Source organism: Sinohyriopsis cumingii, chromosome 4 (genome assembly GCF_028554795.1).
Source record: "Sinohyriopsis cumingii isolate HCF-2022 chromosome 4, ASM2855479v2, whole genome shotgun sequence".
Classification (NCBI taxonomy): Eukaryota; Metazoa; Mollusca; class Bivalvia; order Unionida; family Unionidae; genus Sinohyriopsis; species Sinohyriopsis cumingii.
In genome coordinates this window covers 83,920,599-83,943,030 of record NC_142964.1, presented here as the reverse complement: position 1 = coordinate 83,943,030, position 22,432 = coordinate 83,920,599, and the positions used below count along the sequence as shown (strand labels likewise).

Genomic DNA, 22,432 nt, shown 5'->3' with positions numbered 1-22,432 from the left:
CTATATGCCATGTAAACAAACCGTTGATGTCACTTTGAATACTATCTGTGGTTGTTGTAAGCCACGATAACAACCTTTTACCGCCTTGATTCATAAAAGAAAGCAGTCGCTGCTCTTCAGTAATTGCAGGAGTCATTACCGGCATCCACAGCGATAGTTTCGTTATTTTTACCTTACCAGCGTCACCTAGAGGTCGCCATAAAGCATCATTATCGTTATTTTTTCTAACAAGCACGACTGTATGTTTTGCTCCAAAAATTATCCTTCTGACATCTCTGCAAAATCCAAAGATGTGCGACAGCGGAATGGCACAAGAAAAATTTCTACGATTCCCCCTCAACATTTATCTACGTGCAGCGAAACCTAAATTAAATTCTGCATTAGAACCATGAACCACCGGCCACACATCAGCGTCATTGTTGTTGGCGAAGTTTCTTGGTCGTCTAATATTGTACTGATCAATGTTAGGATGATCAGAAGTGTCCTTGGCAAACATCATTGATGGACCAGCTGATCTTGTATAATCATCAGAATATCTTGTTAGACCAATTATTGTTGTAGCAACATCAACATCCTTCTGAATCGATTCGATATTTTTTCCATCAATCATGTAGATAGCACTATCAAACAAGGACATAATTCCGTTATTGACAAAACCGATTTTAACATCAGGTCCGTATTCTATGTTATCTGTTTTTATAATTTCACCTTCCACTTCAATAAATGCTTCAGCGGGCAAGAAATATCTACTTGTATCCTGAACCTGTAACTCAATGCGTCCTCGTTTATCTGGTTCTCGTGCGTCATAAGAATAATACTGAAAATCACGCACTGATTCATTTTTAAGGACCGGTTCGTCCATGTCGAATGCTGGGTCGGATTCCAGTTTAAACATTTTATTATAGAAGTTATCGTCTAAAACGAAGACCACTTCCCGCCACCAAACTTGTGTTTATTTGTTCAGGATTTATCAGCGCTGCTAGTTTCTGATTTGCGGCTTCATTTATTACTTTACTAACATTTGCGGGCATGTCTGCGGTGGCTGGTAATTTTACTGGTGGAGTTTTTTGAGGTCTACGTATTAATCGTGCTAGTCTGTCCTTGATTGCCAAAAATGCTTTACCGGCAGCGCTACCAACAGCACCAGTAGCTTTATCTTTAATAACGTCAATAGCTTTCACTGACAATTGTTTTGCGATTGGTATTGCTTTAGGAGCCATCCTCGCGAATAAATCCGAACAACATCACCAAGTCCGTTTCCATAAGTCATCCTGTATAATGGTACTCGTGAGTTTACAACCCTGACCATAACTGGTCTACGATGAGAATTGTGTACAATCATTTTATTTAATTAGTCTCTTATCTAACTAGTAGCTGTCCGTGAGTTCATCAATAAGTTCTCGATAGATGCTAGTATCCATGATACCACCTTGAAATAATCGCTGACAGATATCAGCCGCTTCATTAATTATTTCTGGTGAGTTATTTCCGGCACGTCTTCCTCCGATGAGAACTTCTAACCGTAATACGTCATTGATAATATTGTTAGGACAAGAGAGACCACTTCCCAAACCACTGCCAGTTGCGCCGATGTCGGGCGTATCGTAAAATACTTCTGGAGATTGTAGTCGTTTTTTGGTTTCTACTTCTTTTACAAATTCTTTATACCAGGGATCTTCTGCATCAATAGGTAAATTTTTAGAAGCGAAATATAATAAAGGAGCCCAATATTCGGGTTTTATTTCTTTAACGCGTTGAGGTTTTAGATAATTTTTTCTAGAATCATAACCATATGCAGCAATATTGAGTAATTAATCCCGGTCAGTAAAAGTACTAAGAGCTTTATGGGTAAAAAATCCTACAGGTGTGAATCGAGATTTCTTTTGTTGCTGTATCGATGAAGTTTGCTCAGGCGGTGAATAGGGAGGTGGAGGATTTTGCGGTTGCATACCTTCGTGAAGATCCCGTATTGCCTTTACAAGGCTTGAGTATCTTGGATCGTTAGATTTGACCGCTTTTTTGTTGTAGTATACACGATACATCCACTCAACAAAATTGTCATCAGTCGTGGACCTATATTTCGGGCTTAAAACTTCACCTTTCTTATATAAACCCGCTAATATCACTTTAGGTAAGTCTGTTTCTGGTGTGTTCTTAAGGATTTTAATAAAACCCGGCTCAAATTTTGCAGTCAGTTCAACACTTTCTTTGGGTGCAGCAGCTTCGGCGACTTCAGTGCGTACTTCGGTGGTGGGTGGAGGTTGAGCTGCAACTGCGTCAGCCGGAAGTTTTTGTAAAAGTTTTTTTGTTTCTTTAGTTCTTCTAGCAATTTTTTCAGTCTGCTCGGCGGTTTGTTTTAGCACCGGAAGAATACCCTTTCTTCGCTCCTCTTCCTCCTTAATATCATCCTTAGGATCTCCCAGTAAAGCTCTTTCAGTGACCACCGCAGCCTTTTCAGTGGCCGCCGCAGCTTTTTCAGTAGCTGTTGTAACGGGTTTAAATAATTGTTCTGCACCTGTCGCAAATTCAACTTGTGCTTGCTGACGTTCTTGTAATTTTTGTCTTACAGAATCTGTCACAGGAAGAAATTTTTTTATTGCTTCTAGTCGCTCTCGAGCTAGTCTAGCGGAATGTGCTTCTCCGATGTTGGCCATTATTGTTAACTTAAATTTTTAATTTACAGCAGCAGAGGGGGCAACGACACTCACACAATTTCCCGGGAAAACAATTGACGACACCCGGGAATCGCTGACAATTTTTCAGATGAGCAGCAGAGAGAGTGAACAGTACCGAGATGTTTTCGCAATAGACCCTTGTATTAGCAGAAATGGTTGGACAGATAGATGGTTTCATGAGATAACCCTTTGTATCAGCAGAGAGATCCTATTTTGTCATGTTTGCTGACTGGAAGGTTTATTTTGTGAAAAGACGTACTCTGTCTAACATATTCTCGATAGAAGGGTCTTTTACTAAAAATAGTTTGTGGGCTTCACTCTCTCTGCTGCTAAAGGTAATACAAGAAATACAGAAAAACGATACATACAGACCTCAAAATATTCTATACCTTGACGGGAATTTTAATGAAAATACAACACACAAAATAACTGAATACATAATTACAACCATGAAAATGTGTGGACAAGTTATAGTCATAGACAAAAAGTAATAGAGCCTATCATAAGGGAAGTACGGATAATGACGCCATGGGGCTATGTCACATGGCGCTACGCGAAGTGAACAGGCCCATGGAAGAGTCGGGAAAAGAACCGTTTATGATATGGCTAAAATAAAAATGTAAAATTACAAAATAGCACAACCTTTTATGAGACACCTACCCATTTTAAACCCCAACACATTATGTACTTTTCTTCCTTACTAACAATAGCACAGAATCTATTACTGTGCAAATACCCCGAAAGGGAAGGCAATTGATGCATAAAGACTTTTAGACTTTTTGGCAAATAAAATAAGGGAGGGAACTGCTCCAGATGGGAGACATACACAAAATAAAGAAGTAAAGACCCCATCTCGAGCATACCGCACCCTTTTCTATTCGAGAGGGTGATAATACACACACATAAACCACTAGGGTTTAAAATAAACAATCTATGACACTCCTCGACAAAATTCAAAATAAATCCACCACTATCGCTTATAGGAATAAGCGAGAATAGGAGACAACTGGGAAGAATGAATTTGATATAGCTGCTGTCCCTACACGAACACATAATATAGCATTCACCAACATATAGCATACGCACATAGCAAACACAGGACGTAGGCGACCCTAGCAAGGTCGACAAAAACACCAGGGAAGGAATTTCGTGAGGATAATAAAAATCACTCTCGGATGAACAACCCTATAGATACACTAGGGAACATAGAAATACCCTACTCAAAATTTCTAATTATTTGATTCAAAATTCTATAACATAAAACAAACAGCACACCTAAGGGGGAGACAAATATGCATAAACGATTTACAAGCTTTGGCTAGGATGGGGGTGGGGTGGGGGAATCTGTCTGGTGCCCCCCCCCCCCCCAAAGTAATTTGGTCCCGTTTCTGCCTTGTGAATGCAAGCATTTATCATGTTTGAGTTTGCAAATTTTACACATCAATCGATTGAAGTAGGTTGTATTGTGATATATTTTACTGTTTCAAAATATATTAAAACAATGAGCGGATGAAAATAAAGTATGGAATACAATTTATTATTATCAACGCAATCATTTCCCGTGTTCTTTCTTCGTGTGTAAAACTGTCGCAGTAGAGAATTTACCTTAACACCGTTTTCACTCGCGTGTAATCTTTATTCAAACTGTCAAAACGTGTATTTGTAAAGTTTCCAATTACATTATGACTTTTTTTGGTGGTTTTAGGATCTTCTTCAATGAATGCTCAGTAGGGTAGGAGTTTAAATTAACTTTGTATTGTTAATTATTCTTAAGAGTCGTGAGAACAATTCGAGTATCTTTCACCTTCGGTTCACTGTTTTTTTTGTGGGTTTTTTTCAACATATATCCTGCAGGCGGAGGACTCGCAGAGTGAGTTTTCTTTACTCATGAAAAACAATTATGGTTTATGTCTGTGTGTGTGTGTGTGTGTGAGAGAGAGAGAGAGAGAGAGAGAGAGAGAGAGAGATTTTAATATTGCAGCTCTCGAGATAGACATATTTTAAAATTATTTACGAGTGCATTCAGTTTGAGAGAAACTTGACGGTAAAATAAAAGCCAATGTTTTCTGTGTATATTTGTATCACTGTTTGTCAGATCTGTTGAAAGCCACGTGCAAAATACTTTTAATTAAGAAAATGTAAAACTGACATGTCCATCGAACAAGCATTTCATGTTCGTTCAGCTCAGAATTGTGCATTATGTCTCTGTTAATCAGTGAAGTTTCAAACTGGCATGAAATGTTGCCAGAACCCGATTCACTTCGTGCATAATTTCAGCACTGTTTTTGTATCAACATGCATAGCGACACAGCCTAGTCTCTTCACGCTAAAAGAGCATGTAATCCACTGTGTTGGTCCTGGAGCTGTAGAAGAATCCAAATGTTCATAGAGGACTGTGCAGTGGTAGCCATTTTGTTGATAATGATCGTAATGAAACCATTTGTGTCTGAAACGATTTAGGTATTTTAAACTTCATTTTGAGGCACTCATATAAAACATAATTCAGCTACATACATGTATATCACTTGAGTTGCTGAGCTGTATGAGCTATAATTGTTCAGTCCGAGTGGTGTGAATGTGGTTAGACTATAATTATTTGTCAGGTCTGAAAGGTTGATGGGTGGAAAAATTGATGTAGTGCTTTGTTTCACTAAACATGTTGTACCATAATAATTGTCAAAAAATCTGAAGTATGACACCTCATGTGATCACTGAAATGATGAGAACTTTCTTGGTGCTGAAATCCTAGTAACATCACTGGTGATTACATGAAGTTTTTCTTGAAACAGAGATAGGAGATGGTGAATTGAGGTCTTGTCATCTTGGTCAATCCAGGTAATGAATATGAAGGCTTAGATCCTGACTCTGACTGAGATGAAATGACTACACATATAACAGTAAATTAAAGTATGATATAATCAGATATTGATTCCATTTACCAGTTGTAAGTATCACTTTCAGAAACATACTTAAACCCAAGGTTTTAAAATATGAATATCCTGTTGAGAGGAGATTTCATCCATGGGACATCCAGCTGGGAAATTTGTAGTGCTATCACAAGTGACAGAGATAAATCATAATGTGGATATCGTGAAAGAATGTACTTTTAAACTGATCATGACCTGAATATTACATCCAGTAAAGAAAACACTTTACTTGCTCTCCTATCGGAATGTTATGGCTATAACTTACTTAAGACAAATGGGTTTTAACATGGGTTAATTGGAGTACATTCAAGCTTCTGGCCCACACTTCATTAAAGTTTGTATCGTACAAGACTTGTTCCTTTCTGGCCCACACTTCATTAAAGTTTCTATCATACAAGACATGTTCCCTTCTGGCCCACACTTCATTAAAGTTTCTATCATATAAGACATGTTCCCTGAGTGTTTTAGCTTCTACATGCAAGATAAGCGAGCTACTTGCCCTTTCCATCAACCTGAACTTTCTTCATTTCAGATTGAATGGCTATGTGGTCCTCTTGATATAACCAGGCTTTGTAGCCCAAAACAGGTTAAAGTCCATCAGTAAGCAAAGATGAGTCATTCATTCCCTCTCTTCCATAGACAGCTCGAGAACAAGTGCCATGCAATATTCTTTTTGCGCTCCCAAGCACTACTTGAAATGCATAGAGACATGTTGTGGCATGCACAGACGCCTCTTCCACCTGGTATATGTATGTATGTATGTTGTGGGGTTTAACGCCATTTTTCAGCACGTGATAGGTTATACATGGCGGCCAGTATTAATGGTGGAGGAAGAACCCGGGAAAACACCGGAAAGAACCACTGACCCAAGAGAAGCTACTGGCAAGCTTTCTCACATACCAACATTGGCTGAATCCTAGACTCGAACCGCTGCAGACAGAGGTGAGATGGCAGCGATCCGTAACGAAGAGCGCTTTAGACCACTCGGCCACTCGGGGCCCCCTTCCTCCTGGTGAAAGATGTGAAACAGATTATCACCCCAAAAGTAATGCATCATGGCTGAAGTGGGCTGCATGCTTGGCGTACTCTGAGGTCTCACAAGATCAGAGTAGCCTCATGAAATTAGAGCCATCTCTGGGAGCCTTATGTTTGGAAGTAATGTTTCAGTCTGAGACAGAAGCTGTTGGCCTTTTTGAGTTTCTATCACAGAGATTTAGCATTGCAGAGGCAAACCTTTAATCTGGTAGGGCCAGTGGCAGCAGCACAGATGGCCACCAGACCCAACTAAATCAGTCAACACAGCCAGTTAGACTCAGAGGTGAGATGGCAGTTATCCGAAATGTGAGCACTTTAGACCACTCTGGGGCCCCCATGAATATTTATATATATATATGTTTATTGAAGCAGTTAATAAATCAATAACCTGAACACCCGTGATAATTACCATTCTCCCTGATCACAAGCCTTCTTTACTGGGATTTGAATTCCTCATACTTGGGTAATCATTCCCATCTGGAATTTTCCTTTTGCATTTGAGTCTTCATTTTGTTTCCTCCCAGTATGCTACTTTGGAAATAAGTGTAGCATTGTTTTGCTGAAGATTTCATCTTTACATTTTCTACCAGTGATCATTGATTGTGTGCTCTCAGTGCCAAGCTAATCAGAATCAGTCATAAATTTCTGTCAGCCAATCAAATAGATCACCTTGTGCTTCCTTGGCAGTGGGCACATTCTGTTCATTAAGCTTTGGGATGCATTCAGTTTATTTGGTATAAAATCATCAGTAATAATCTGTTTTCCACAATAACATATGCCCATTGAATGTCATAGAGGGAACTTTCTTGTGCCACGGGTGAAAAATAAAAGTCATTGATGCCAGGGCACAGCCTTAAATGAGCACTGAAACTTACTTTGTAGACCATATTTGTTTCCTCATCTAGGCAGACAAAATTCATATGGCAGACCAAAATGGAGGACTGTCTTCTCAGTACAGTGTTTAGATCTTGGGTGGCTTGCTGCTGACAAATTCAATTAATTGGAAAGAACATTGGACCCAGACTGTAATTCTGATCCTCTCTTATATGGATCTATCTTATAAGATCATTTGTATATAGTGTAAGAGTAATTTCTCTCTGAATTGGTCTCCTGTCCTGACTTAATATGAAACTTAATCTATTACAAAGTACTGTACTGATTTTATAACACCTGAAAAATGTTATGACATCAATGAACTAAGGTAAAATAAGTAACACTAATTAGCAAACTTAGGTAAAAGTGGATGGAAATATATGGTGACTTATTTTTATGTGCCATTATTATTTCCTTCTTTTCTTTAAGAGATTATGATAAATGATAGTTTTACTTGGGTCTGATATTATATAAATTTACTGGTTTATCAGTGATACCCTTATGAAATGTTTTATCTGTCCAACTGAGGATACATGTTAACACAGTGTAAAGAAAATTAAACATTCTCTTCAAACAGACATGAAAGTGCGGCAGCTTTGACCTGATTTTTGCCATAAAATATCCTAATTTCATGAATATTTCCATGTTTGTAGTCTGTAAAGCCTTTCTTTAATGCACGATCTGATAGAATCTTGTAGCAAGAGAGGAAAGTTTGAGATACATTGTTGAGAATATTTTCCAGTGAATATGTTGCTAATGCTACTAGATCTGCCATTTTCATGATAGCTTGTGAGTCGAAGCAACAGTATTGCGAAGCTTATAGTTCAAAATTGGAATTAATTTTTTTTATTCTTGCAGGCTGGCCTAGAATCACATGATTCCAGTGTTGTCTGCCCTACTTGATAGCAGAAGACTTTTGCAGTGGGTTGTGACAGCCCTAAGGCATGATCTGCTTATTAAAAAACTAAACTCTGCTACAGCTTTAATCTCAGCATTGTTCGTCATGTGGCCCAGATACCCCTACCACTACCCATACCAGTCTGCGATGAATCCAACATATTCATTGATCCAGTTTCCAGAACGAAGATCATATTATCCCAGTAAGATAGCCAGATAATTTCTGACCCCAGTTCATTATAGTCTGAAAGATATAATTTTAAACCAGACACTTGATCACGAACTTAGACTTTCTGATAGGGCAAAGAAGTTTTTTAAAATTAACCTTTACTTGCTTTAACTTTACCCTTTTTATTTTTAATTCAACTGGTCATACATCAGAAGAGCTTGGGGTATGGTTTTTCATCTGTCGTCCATGTGTCTGTTATTGCTGTTTGGAGGATTGCCATAAAACTGTACACACATTGATCTGATGGTGTAGTTGTTCATAAATGAAAATGGTGCTGATCTGATGTCCAATAATGTCACCACGGCAACCATTTTGAAAATCTAGTTAATATTACTCCTGAATAGAATGTCATATTGTCATAGGGTTTGCAGCAGATGATGTTTAGTTGGTCATAATGAAAATGGTGCCACACATTCAGTCTTGAGAATTTTGTTACCAGTACTCCCATTGAATAGATCATTTTATCAGCATAATGTTTTCATTGAGAAACTTCTTACGATCTCAAGTTGGTTGTAAATGAAAATGATGCCAGTCCTATCTCTAATATTGCTCCCACATTGGCCATCTGGAAAATCTTATTATTACTACTTCTCAAAGATGGCTTGTCATATGGACCTGTCTTGTTGGTCAAAAGTTAAAATGGTGCTGATCTAGCATCCAATATGGTCACCATGGTGGCCATTTTCAAATTTTGTATGCCTAATCTTTTGCTTGGAAAGTCATTTTGATATGGGATTTTTCATCAGAAGAGTTTTTTTGATGTCTGTTTTGTCCTAAATGAACATGATGCAAATAGACCCACATTATTACTACCAAGGTGGCCATCTTGAAAATATTGTTACCTATACTCCTTTGAAATGAATAGTTATATAACCATTGAGTTTACACCTATAGATTCCTTATGGTACACTGTACCTGGTTTGTCCTAAATAAAAATGGTGACAGTAGGACATCCAATATGGCTGCTACAATGGCTGTTTTGAAAATCTTGCTTTCGCTACTTGCCCTGAATGAATGGTCATATTGACATGGGCTTTTCACTGAAAGACATTTGATATTGCTTGTTTCTCCTATATGAAAATTGTATCAATTTCACAATGAGTAAGTCCATCACAGCAGCTAATTTAAAAATCTTGTTTTCACTGAAAAATATTCAAGATGGTTACAGCACTTAGTAGTTAAAAGGAAGAAGTGTTCTTACCTTGTGTTATAGGAAATTGTTTTCACCCAGTAGAGAACCAGTACCATTGAGAGACTCTTGTTACTGAATGCAGTCACTGAGAACTAGAAAATCAAAACTATTGTGGAACAGAGTCCTGAATAAAAACCTCAACTCCACATTGTTTTTAAATATTTGGTTACCTTGGGGGTGAAAAAAAAGATAGAATATTGTCCAGCACTTAAACTCAAAGTAAAAAATAGATTTGATTACCTTGGGATAGTAAAGATGAAGAACTGTATCTAGTGCAAGTAAGTAAAGTATCCTGTAAACATGTTACCTCAAACATAAGAATTTTGTAAATACCAAATTTTGTATGTTGGAGTTTATCAAGAATATCAAAGATGGTTGCAATACTCATTAGTTAAAAGGAAGAAATGGGCTTACCTTGGATTTCTGGAAGTTCTTTTTGGTTATTAGACCATCTGCTTCTTTGAGGAACTTTTGTTTATTTTCAGTGCTAGTGAATGGCACGTTTAATCCTGATTAATATAGTATTATATTTTTTTTTCCCAATTTGGTTTATGCTGTAATTTTCTAAATCAGAATTTTGTTTACTTAGTATACTTTGGGAAATCATTTTGTCAACAGTTTTTTTATGTTTTTACTGCTGTCATACACAATGCTCCTCCAGCCCCAACTGCTTTCTCATCTTTTAAGGTTTAACTTAAACTGTCCAAGGGTGACTGCCACATAACAAAATTCTCTGCAGTTTAATTGCAGTTAAAATTTAGACTTGTATGATGACCTTTCAATGATAATAACCTCTATAATCTGAATTTAGATTTAACAGAACTGACATGAAAGCAGCATGTGTTGTCATGGCTTTAGGGGTAGAGGTACATCATTGAATTATTTCTTAAGGGAAGCAATTCAGAATATACCTGTTGGTTGTATGGCTTATATAGACTTGCAAGAAATAATCACTCCAGAAGTTTCTGTGACCCCACCATTTTTACATGATCCTACCTCAAGGGGGTGGGAATTAGGTATTGGGCAGGGGCTCAATCAAAATTGTAAAGTGTAAACATATGTGAGAGCAGTAAAACTTTATTATCCTTCGATTTCTTTCAAACATGTTGGGGACATTGGTCTAAGTGAATCAGAGTTTGAATGAGAATTTGGGTTTATGAGTCCTTTCTTCAGAGAGTTATCCTATCATTTCATCAGGAACTCCAGCGTGGATGTATGACCCCAGAGAAGCGATTCGGCAGGATATTCTACGGACACTTCATCACCCCCAGGCAGATACCATAACCCCAGTCAATGGCTTTGAGCAGTCTAGCAGTTCAGTGTTGAATGCCAAAAGGAAAAAGTAAGACTTTCTGAAAAGAACTGAGAAATATATGTATTTGAAGAATTATATGTTTGCAGCCTGCACAAACATTGTAGCAATTTATCTTAAGAAAGGGTTTTATGGTGTATGATCTTTTGTTAGAAGTTGTAAAGTGTTTATTTTAATGCATGTTCAGAAGTTGTGCAGTTGTGGAAATATGAAAATTCCAAGTCTATTCCTACATACAGAAGAAATTTGTAAATGTAACTCCATTTAAGTAAATTCAGCTTTCTCAGTTTGTCACACTCTTTGCTTTTCTTTATATATATGTATATATATATATATATATATATATATATTGAGAAAATGCCTGTCTTCAGAAAAAATATTGAAAGCAGTTTGCAAATGTGATGGATCCTAAACATAAGGAGATTTGTCACCTTTTGTCACTTACTCTAAGTATTGTTTAATTTGTGTTGACAAAAAAAGGAATGTCATTTTTTTAGTTTTCTATCAATTTAGTCACTTAGCCAGAGATTAACAATTCCTATGATCATTCACCAGTGTAACGTGTAATTTTCATACTCAGTTCTTGAAAATATGATCATTCACCAGTATAACATGTGTCATTTGTACACTCAATTCTTTGCAAATATGATAATTCACTGGTGTACTGTGTGACTTGCATACTCAATTCCTTGTAAATATGGTCATTCACCAGTGTAACATGTAGTTTGTACATTCAGTTCCGGGTCTGAGTGGCTGAGTGGTCTAAAGCACTTACCATTATGGATCATTGCCATCTCACCTGTCTGTGTGGGTTCGAGTTTCAGGTTCAGCCAAATGTGGGTATGTGAGAAAGCTTGCTGGTAGCTTCTCATGGGTTGGTGGTTCTTTCAGGGGTTTTCCTGGGTTCTTCCTCCACCAGTAATACTGTAATACTGGCCACCATGTATAGCCTATCTTGTGCTGAAAAAATGGTGTCAAAACCTACAAAAACAACACTTATTTCCTTGTAAATATGATCATTCACCAGTGTAACGTGTAAATTGTACACTCATGAGAATTAATTTATAAATCCTTGGAAAAAAATTAAAAAGGTGGTTGTCTTGCATATTTGAAATAGCAGTGTAAATTTGTAATAACCGCATTGGTTGATTGGTGAAATATTTATGGTGTAAGTTGCACAAATTAAAAATATGATTTAGATGCCTAAAGCTTTTGATTAAACATGGTTAGGAGTTGCAAACATTTGATATAATATGCTGTGTTGCATGCAATGCAGAAGAGGTGGGAAAAGTCCTTCTCCAGCCAAGAGATCCAGACCAAACCATACTGTCACAACACCAGATCAGACTGAAACCAATCATGAAAACCAGACAGAACCTAGGTTGCTTGGGCCAGGAACCAGTACATATTTACCTGAGAATTTATCAAAGGAGAGAGACCCACGTAATGAGCAGGTATGTGCTTGTGAACATTTACAAATAAACTGCCAATCCTTACAATTTTGCAAAAGGTCTTACGAAAATGACCCTTAAAATACAGACCAAACAAAGCTAACAGTATCAAAATATGATTGTTACAGTAAATCCAGATAATTTTCTTGTCTGTGTTTAATTTGGATATGGGTTTTATAACAGATTTAGTGGAGTTGGTCAGGGAATGAGACTAACTTTACAAGAGTACCTCAGATGCTTTAAAAGGCACATATTTTTCATGCAAAATATCTGTATGATCAATCTGTTGCTTATTAAAATTTTAGAAAATGGCGTTCAACAGGCATTACATGTTTGAGAAGAAAGGGAAAATAAGACTCATAAAATGTTTAATAGTATGAACAATATAAAGGAATATTTTTATTCTTCGGAGAAAAAGCAAGAAGAGCGGTGATTACATTTATTGGATATCATATGTCGATGTGAATATGTCATGTGGCGGGAGATATGATTGCCACTGTCATGTGAAATTGAGAAAAAAATCCAAGAATTATGTCAAGTTTTGAGATAGCAGCAAGCCATTGAACACCATAGGGTTTGTAACTGAAGTTTGTGCAACTGTACTGGATGTAATTAAGGTCAAAGTGTACTTTATCAACTTTGTAGTAGAACATGATGTTTACCATCACTGCATCAGTTTTGGGTATAACTTTTGAACTTTTTAAATTTGTTTTCCAACTTAACAATAGCAGTGCATGATATTTTGTTATACCTTACTGAAACTGGTCAAACTTAGGGTGAAAATCAACAGCCTTACTGAGAAGGTCTTGTTAGGGTTGGCAGGTCTGCATTTAAATTAAGTCCATTGATTCTAATCTCTTTTGGTTGATTTTTATCTCTTATAGTTGTAGAGATGGTCTGTTATTCGTTTTCTGTCATCTTATGTCTGTCCCATTTGTTAGCACAAGTTTGTTATCACGATTTCTCCTGAACTACTTGGATGATTGCAGTGAAATTTTACATATACCTTCATTCCAAGGTCAAGTTAGTCCTAAATAGGGCTGCTCAAACTTCTGATATAGCTGTCACGATAGCCTTCTTGTAGATCTAGTTTTCAGTTCTCATTAAAAGATGGTCATATCAACATGGATTTTTCACTGAAAGACTTCTTATGATGTCTAGTTGGCAAGTAATGAAATGTTTGCTGATCTGACATCCAATATGGTAGCAACATTGGCCTTCATAAAAATCTAGCTAGTGCTCCCGAATGGATGGTCATATCATCTTGGGGCTTTGACCTAAAGATTTCTTATGATGTCTAGTTTGTTTGGAATGAAAATGTTGCTATCTTATGTCCAGTATGGCCACCATAGTGACCAACTTGAAAATTTTGTTATTACTACTTCTGGATAGAATTGTGTAAGTGATTATAGACTCTTCATTTTATTTGAAAAACTTAGTCAGCTCTGCTTAACCTTTTAGGAATTAAGTAGAAAAGATATGGAATTCTGCATTATTTCGACATATGTCATATTGGGATAGGAATCCATTTCTTTTGAACCCAAACGACCACTAGAAATAGCCACATTTAAGATATTTTTTTCTGCTTTTAATGAAGAAGATCAAGACCATGACATTTCTTTAATTTGCATTTATTTTGCCTTGTTTGTTTGAAAATTGTTTGGTTTTCACTACAGTTTAATCAGATCTATGTGAGTGTTATGCTTACTTTCTGTGGTTTCCTTCTAGATATCTGGAGCCATATGGACCTATTACCTCGCACACAAACAGACGTTGAAGAATTATGAAGCAAAGGTTCGGCTCAGAGATGCGTTGTTTTCTGTTTTCAAAGGAGTTTTTCCATGTAAGTTTCTGGTTTGAGCAAAGATCGTTATGATCATAATGATAACTGTTTCATTTGTTTCAGTCGACATGTCCAGTATGCTTCTAATTACTAGCTGATCCATTATAAAAATTTGTTGACATGTTTCAATATTGTTGAGTTTGTAAATTACAAATCTGGACCCAAATGATCAGAAATGGACCAAGTCTTTTCAGCATAAATTTGTATTTGTAAGAAATTAAATACTACCTGTAATTCCCAGTCACCTTTTCCAGTTTTTTAAGTATCTGATACAGACATGATCACAGATTGTTTCAGGTATGACTGATATGGTGATTGGTGGCCAGAAATAAGTAGTTGATTGACAAGTTGTTGATATGTTAATTCAGAACTCTTTTGGAAAAAAGGAAACTGATTTCCACAGAGCAAGTGTGATGTTCCTTATTTATCTATGGAAAAATAATAGTACAGTAATCCACCTCTTTAAAGGACCCACTGTCTACAGCATGAAAGTGGTCTTATAAGAGGGGTGGCCTTTCTAGATGGAGATCTAACAGATGTAAGTAATTATTACATATAAAGTAAGAAAGGCATAACATATTTTTAAATATTTAATTATTTCATTTAAATAAAAATTAATAATTTTAAAAATAATTACAAATAATCATCAGCAGTGGTACAAAACCATTCTAAAACCTTTTCAATAAAATCAGTGGACAAACATCTGGCTGTAACTACCATTCTCCATGCATTTAATTTCCCACTGTTGCAGAAAGTAAAATGGACGATGTCTATTTGATTCTATCTGACAAAAAATTTCTATTTAATGATCAGAGGACTTTCCTGCTTTTCATTTAGTGATATTGCTTTTACTTTTCTTCTAAACTGAAAGTTTCTGATGATGTTTAGCACCTATTGCAGGACCTTATTCCTTTTTTGTAAATAAACCTGTCAACCATTACAATTTTACCATCTTGCAGAAATAGCCCTTAAAATATGGACATATGGAATAATAGCATACTTGCTTGTCTGTGTTTTGATTCATATATGGGTTACCTTAGATACTTTCAAATACACATTTTTTCTTGCTGTTATTTATAGTATTTACTTTAAAAAATGGCATCCAAGAAACAATACATATTCAAAACAAGCCTTATAACAAGTTTAAATGGCACAGACGAATATAAATGAGTATTCAGAATTCTTTGGGAAAATGCTGGAAAGGCAACCGTTTACATATTGGATATAATGTATTGATGTGAATATGTTTTTGGTTTACTTTGGCAGAGTTTTCTGCCAGTGTCATATGTGGCCTTTTGCTGTCCTGGTTCCTAACTTCTCCTACAACACAGCTTGATACTTTTGATCAGAGATATCTTATTCCTCTTTTTGTCAGCCTAGTGGGCATAGGTCATACAGCATGCCAGAGAAGGTCAGAATGCCCTTAAGTCCTAATGCTTGGAGATTGGTTCCAAATGTAATGTACTACCATCCCAGCTTCTGACCAACCTGTCCATCTGGTAAGGTGGCTGTCCATTGCTACTAATGACAATAGTTTGGGCATTTCAAGTTGGCCAACCAGCTCATCTTATAATTCATATTAAAGGAGGCTGTATTCACATGGCTAACTGTGCATGGTTGTGTCCTGCATGTGGATATATACTCTATGCTCAGAGCTGATGCTACTTCTTCCATTCTGCTGCATATGATCAGTAAGAACTTGGAAGCTATGCCAATGCCCTCAGTAAGGGTTGGGGATAAACCTTAATCAAGTGGTTCACTCTGATCTCATGATAGAAGGGACAGACTTCATTTTTAAGGCATTGATCGAGTACATTTATTGCATTTTGTCACCAGCGATTTGCCAGCTGCTACTGTGTGTACCAAGCCTGCATGGTCATTACCTTTGTAGATGCTTATGTTGAGGATGAGCACCCTTCCATCCATCTGCTGACACATCAATTGTGTGTCTGATAAAACATTCCGTAGGAACAACATGGCCTGTTTGGAGGGTCATTTCAATATCGTTCTTCTACTGGTATTCTACCAAATTGGACAACTCTTTTGCAGAGGTCCCGAGTATGGATAAGATACCTGGACAACATCCTGCAGAACATATGGGTTGTTCAGCTCTAGTTCATAATATGAATGACCTCTTCTCACTTCTCTCTCAGCTAGTTTTCTTATAAACAGAGAGAAGTCAAATCTCTCCCTCTCTGCATTTCATCCATTTTGAAACAGAGTTTTTACTTCAAAAAAGTGGGAACGCTGTTGCCATATGGAGACTACTAAATGAGAAACATTGGCTCGAAATGGCCACTTACGAGACAGCACTTCATTCATCTAAGAAGGCAGCCATCAACAGCTTCAGGAGAATCATCCCATCAAATACAGACTCGAAGTGGCTGAAGAACACGGCAAGATGAGATTCAGTCCTACACAGAGTGGAATCACTTGAAGAACTTTAGCGATGCTTTTTAAAACAGTCTTCAGGCTAAAGTCATCTCAGTATCTCCACTACTGAGTGGGATGTTACCCCACTGACTGATAAGCAAGAAAATGTACTGCAGAAATTGGTCGAACACTTCAACAACATCCTCAGTCAACAGTTACCTATCAGTGAGAAGGCAATTAACACACTGCCCCAAGTGGAAATCAACATCAGTACTCAGGAAAAACCACTTGTGCTCTCATCCTTACAAGGTGAAAATTGGCTGGGATGAGTAAAGCTTTACTATATACCCATCTCTGGGTCGAGTAGACACATATCCACACCTTGAGAATGAATCTTAATGCATTTTCTACTCTTAACAAGTGTGGAAATTTAGCATTGCTTAAAATTTAGCATGTATTAGTTATAACTAACTTAATAGTTTTCTTGTACACAGTTACCTGATGTAAGGTTTATACTAAAATGGATAAATATTATGAACATTGCAGTTTCCCACCTAGTCCTCAATTTTTTAATGGTTTACATTTTACAGTAACACTTTTCAGTAATATATGCTATATTTTGATGTTTAGAAATTTTCCCTTTTAATGAGCTATTGCACATCCATAAAGGCCAGATCTTGGAGAAGTTCAGAGAAACAGAATGTCACAATTTTTGAGATTTTTCATCTGCTAAGGCAATGTTACGTTTGCTTTAGGCAACTGGTATTTTCAAGACTGAAGCTAGGTTTTAGGCATATGCCATGCCCGCATGCCCAATGCTTTTGGTACCAGAATAGTACAGAAATTGAAGGGTAAGAACTGCAGAGTGAATCTGAAAGTCCCTATCTGGAGGAACAAGTCCTGGCTGAATAATTTGCTCGATTTAGTGATGGATATACCCAATAAAATCCTGGTGAACTGACTGAAACAACCACTGTCACAGTTGTTTCATGTTTGCTAGGAGAAGCTGGCAAGGAAAGGAATTTTAACCTTCAGTTGTGGGGAAAATCTCGAAGCTAAGAAGGCCCTTCACTTTGATGGGTTATGAAGGAAAGTGGGCACATTTTTCAGTGCTGTTGCAAGGTTAACAGCATTCCTTTTCAGGAACTGAATCCTGCTGTTTGAAGAGTTGGGTCTGATTACTATCGCAGGTTACCACTCTTTTGTATCAAAGGTTACCACTCTTTGGTATGTGTGACACTCAGGCATCGTGGCAGAGGAGATTTTTGCCATGATAAAGAGCTCTCAGACTGGCTAGTCAGTTTTGACTTGCAAAGGCCAAAATCCCAGTTTCCTAAGTAGAATCTTTCATGGGTTTTGGTGTGGTTCAAATTGAGTCTTTTTTTATAAACTTTTATCCAATATCACGCTGAAGTTGCTATAAAAAAATCATCTTTCTGCATCTGCTGGATTCAAGTGGGATCTTTTTTCTGAATGTGCATGTAATCACATAATTATTCTCAGAAAAGCATAATTTACCAAATAAAATTTGATTTTTCCTATCAAGCTGTAAAAAGTGGCATACTACAAACCAGTTTTAGAAAAGTGTATTGTATATGTCATTCATGTTAACAAGAAAGGACACATGAGATTTCTAAATTTTATATAAAAAATCAAATTTATGATTCTTATAATCTATTTTAGCAAAAGCAGGTTGGAATAATTAGGCCATCTTACTTAAAAGGTGCCACCTGTTTGTAGTGTAAATACCTGTACTGAGTTTTCCTAATTTAATGCCATTGTACATTGTGACTGATCTAAGGCTGCATTAGATGGTATTCAAAGCCAGTTAAAACGTGCACAAACACGCTGAAGCACAAAAAGAGGAATACAGTATTTTTGAACCTCTTTTATTTTGATGGTCATTTAATTGAGCTTAATGGAAACGCAAATTCATGATATTTGCAAGGTAAATTTGTTTTTGTAGCCCAGAATAGAAGATAAATTAACAAAAATCTACAAACTATCAAAAGGTATTTAAATGTAAATATTTTGAGAATGTGAGGAATCCATGAGAATATTGTCAAAAATATGTGTCTTTTACACAGATATTGATTTTACTCAGGTTGCCTACAAAAATGACTGTCCAGTAAGATGTTTTACAATCATTTTCATTGCATTAATTAGGGTTAAAGACTACAGTAGCCTCAATAAACTGCCAAACAAACTGTTAGTATATACTAGTCTGTATATGTTATTAATGCTGTTAATACGAGCTTTTGGTATATTTTGTATGAGAACTTTCATTGAAAATTATAAAATAACTTTTGCCTTCCCAAACATCAAAGTGTTAGCACAAGTGATATGCCTTGGTTTAATTAGCAAGCACAAAAAGATAAGAGTAAAATAGAGTCATACTTTTGTCAATAAACCAGTGCCATTTATGTCCAAAAATATGTTTTCTGTTGCACTGGTTTTATAATTTGGGTAGGCTGATCATTTGTTTTGTTGTTTTAAAATAATGTTTAATGTGATTTTTTGTGATTGTTTTTTAACCATGGGGGGAAAAAGTGCTCAGGTCAGCAGTGTGAAACAGGTGGTTGGCTGACCAGAAACACACATACCTGTTTTTTTTTCTTCTTTTGTTCCAGTGCATCATGGCAGTTAAGAAGTGCTCACATGAATATACCATTGTGTGATTATCTCCTGTTTTACAGAAAATTCCCAGAATAGTCTAAAATGCTTGCCTTTACCTTTCACTCCCATCTCACCTCTGTCCATGTGGGTTTGAGTCCAGGGCTCTGCCATTGTGGGTATGTGAGAGAGCATGCATTAGCTTCCCATGGGTCAGGGGGTTTTCAGGGGATTTTCCTGTGATCTTCCTCAACCAGTTATACTGGCTTTCACATGTAGCCTATCATGTACTGAAAAATGGTATTGAGGCAAAAAAACAACAACAAACAAACAACAGAAAATTAAATTTGACCAATAATAGGATTCATAATTTTACCTGTGATGTATAAGGCAGTGTGTTGTATAGAAGAGGAAAAATAACTATTAAATATTGTTCATTTTCAGACTGTGGCCTGTACATCGTTGGTTCCTCAATGACTGGCTTTAGCACCATAAAAAGTGATGTGGACCTCTGTCTCATGGTCAGTCCACAGGATGTAAGTAAGCAATTCATATCATTGTTGCATTCATTTCATGTTAGTAAAATATCATAAATATGCACAATGTTATTGTTTTTTAAAAGGGGTTTTGATCAGGTCATTACACCACTGTAGATTATATGGAGATTTTTTGCTCAGTATGAAAAACATGACATTGATTTGATGCTAAAAGTATGATAGTCTAAAACATTGGCATGCTCATTTTGGGTAATCTCCAAATTTTCTAGTGGCAATACGTTATTTTGGTCAGTTTATTCAGGGCAGCCTGCTTCAAAATAAATTAAATCAAATATAAATTAAATCAAATATACATAACATGAAAAAAGCAATTTTTTAAATTAAATTTTGTGTCTCCAATATTACTTACCTGATCACAAAGCAAGCGGTCTTTAAGGTTTTGCTCCAGTAAAACTAATTGTCAAAACTGGAAATGTCAGCCACCCAGCAGATAGATAGGGGAGTTAGTATGTAAGAGTTGCTTCCCTTTATACACTTTATAGACAGAAAGCTTCTCTTTCCAGGATGGCTGGGATTCTGAGGCAGCAGAGAGAGTTATTCTTATGTAATATTATCAAATAAATATAATTGGAGAAACAGAATTTACTAATAAGATTTGCTTTCACCAGAGAAGAACTCATTTGATGTCCAGTTTGTACTAAATATAAAATGGTGCTGATCTGACATCATGTATGGCCACCATGGCAGCCATCTTGAAAATCTTGTTATTGATAATCTTTCTAAATTGAAAGTCATACCGAAATGGGTTTTCATCAGAAGACTAATTATGATATCTAGTTCGTGACAAAAGAAAATGTTGCCGATATAAAATCCAACCTGGCTGCCACGAACAACATCTTGGGAATCTTATCACTAATTTTCCTGAATGGTTGGTCATATACAACATGAGTTTTCATTGAAAGTCTTTTCATGGTGCCTAGTATGTTCCAAATGAAAATGGTGTCAATCTTCAATCCAGTATGGCTGCCACAATGGCTAATTTGATAATCTTTTGCTCAAGAATGTTAGAGACATATCTCGCTAGGATTTTAAAACTTGACGTCCAGGACTCCTATTTTGGGAAAAACAGGAGTCCCACCAGCAAAAGTTGCAGTCCCCTACCAGAAGCATATTGGGCATACCTGAAGTAGCTAAATTTCCAGATGAGTAGAACCAGTGGTTGCCGCTGAGTTTAATTTTATAACTTCTTTTCACCACTAACATGTAGCTCTTGTTTGTTCATTAGAGTGAGAGTGAATTATGTCAGGCCAAGGAAAGGTCTTATTCCAAGCACTAAGCTAGGTATCACACATAGTGTTCCATGCAAACTACAAGTTCTAGCAACTTTAGCACTCTGCTGAATTTCATTACAATCTTCGTCAGTTTGCCCTTTAACAACAAAATACTTGTCCAAATTTGCAAACATTTTGTCTAACTCTCAACATGTCAATTTCAAGGTCACATGCACTACTTATTTGGCTACACTTGGAAACAAACACAATAATGAAAGCTAAAGTTGTTCATTTGATGTACTCTTGTACACTCGGTCGTTCTGCCTCTGAATTCAGTCATTGTCAGTATCAGTACATTTTCCCACCACTCAGCCGCTAGTCAAGTCTTTGCCAAACTATTGTGTCATGTTCTTCTGATGTACTCTTACAATGACAACATGTACATATGGGGGTGTTTTTAGCCACTGAATTCTGTCATTGTAAATATCAGCACAGCCAAAATGATCAAATCAACATTTTCCCACTCAGCAGGTTGAAGCAGGACTGGCAAGCCCTTGAATTTGCCGTCCAGCAATTGCTTGCATACGGAGGACTCCTGCATAAATGATTTTCTGCATCCCAGATAAAAAAGTCCAGATATGCATGATTAAGCGTTTCCGAGACCTCTGAGAGATATTCAACACTTTGCATTTAAAAATAAGAAATGGTCTTATGTTATTCCTGAGAATTCTTTTCGAAACAATAGAGCATCATTTGAGGGACTTGTGTTTTCTGAGTGACATCACATTATATTAGAAATTAACCTTGCTTATGCATCAGTAATGTGGAGAATTTTTAAACTACATTGAGCCACAAAGTCATATTGCTTGTTATCTGGATACAGCTTGATGTGATAAACAGTTTACCAAAGCAAGTCAGTGTGACCTACATCTTATGCTTTCCTGATTTGGGTTAAGCTTTTCATTTACCAAAGGAGGTTACATACTGTTGGCTAGAGAGTAATGTAACTTTGTTCATGGATACATTTTGTTGGATAAAATAAATTGCCCAATTTACCTAGATTTTCACACTTTAGTGCCTTTTTATCAGTTTTGAGTTTGCTTACTTTCCTGGGTACAGAGTCATAGAAACTGGTATGTTGATGATATAATATTGTGTTTATTTTAGATTGATCAGAAGAAAGAAGCTACAGTTATACTGAATATCATACAACAAGCCTTGAGAAAATGCAGTAAGTTGTACAG

The 22,432-nt window shown here is 36.6% G+C and overlaps 1 protein-coding gene across 3 annotated transcripts in view; it reads left to right on the top strand.

The window, feature by feature from the left end:
- The first annotated feature begins 4,287 nt into the window (after positions 1-4,287).
- The window catches only part of LOC149801568 (poly(A) RNA polymerase GLD2-like), a 41,757-nt gene continuing 23,612 nt past the window's right edge, over positions 4,288-22,432 (top strand). The window contains exons 1-7 of one of the 3 annotated variants that reach the window (XM_089955794.1): positions 4,288-4,407; positions 8,369-8,610; positions 11,026-11,170; positions 12,417-12,594; positions 14,320-14,434; positions 19,865-19,956; positions 22,356-22,419. In XM_089955794.1, coding sequence (XP_089811920.1) covers positions 8,385-8,610; positions 11,026-11,170; positions 12,417-12,594; positions 14,320-14,434; positions 19,865-19,956; positions 22,356-22,419 — 820 coding nt within the window. In that variant the 5' untranslated portion in view covers positions 4,288-4,407; positions 8,369-8,384. Of the gene's footprint in view, positions 4,546-5,013; positions 5,136-8,368; positions 8,611-11,025; positions 11,171-12,416; positions 12,595-14,319; positions 14,435-19,864; positions 19,957-22,355; positions 22,420-22,432 lie in introns of those variants that run through there. The other 2 variants (XM_089955792.1, XM_089955793.1) reach the window with 2 other exon arrangements.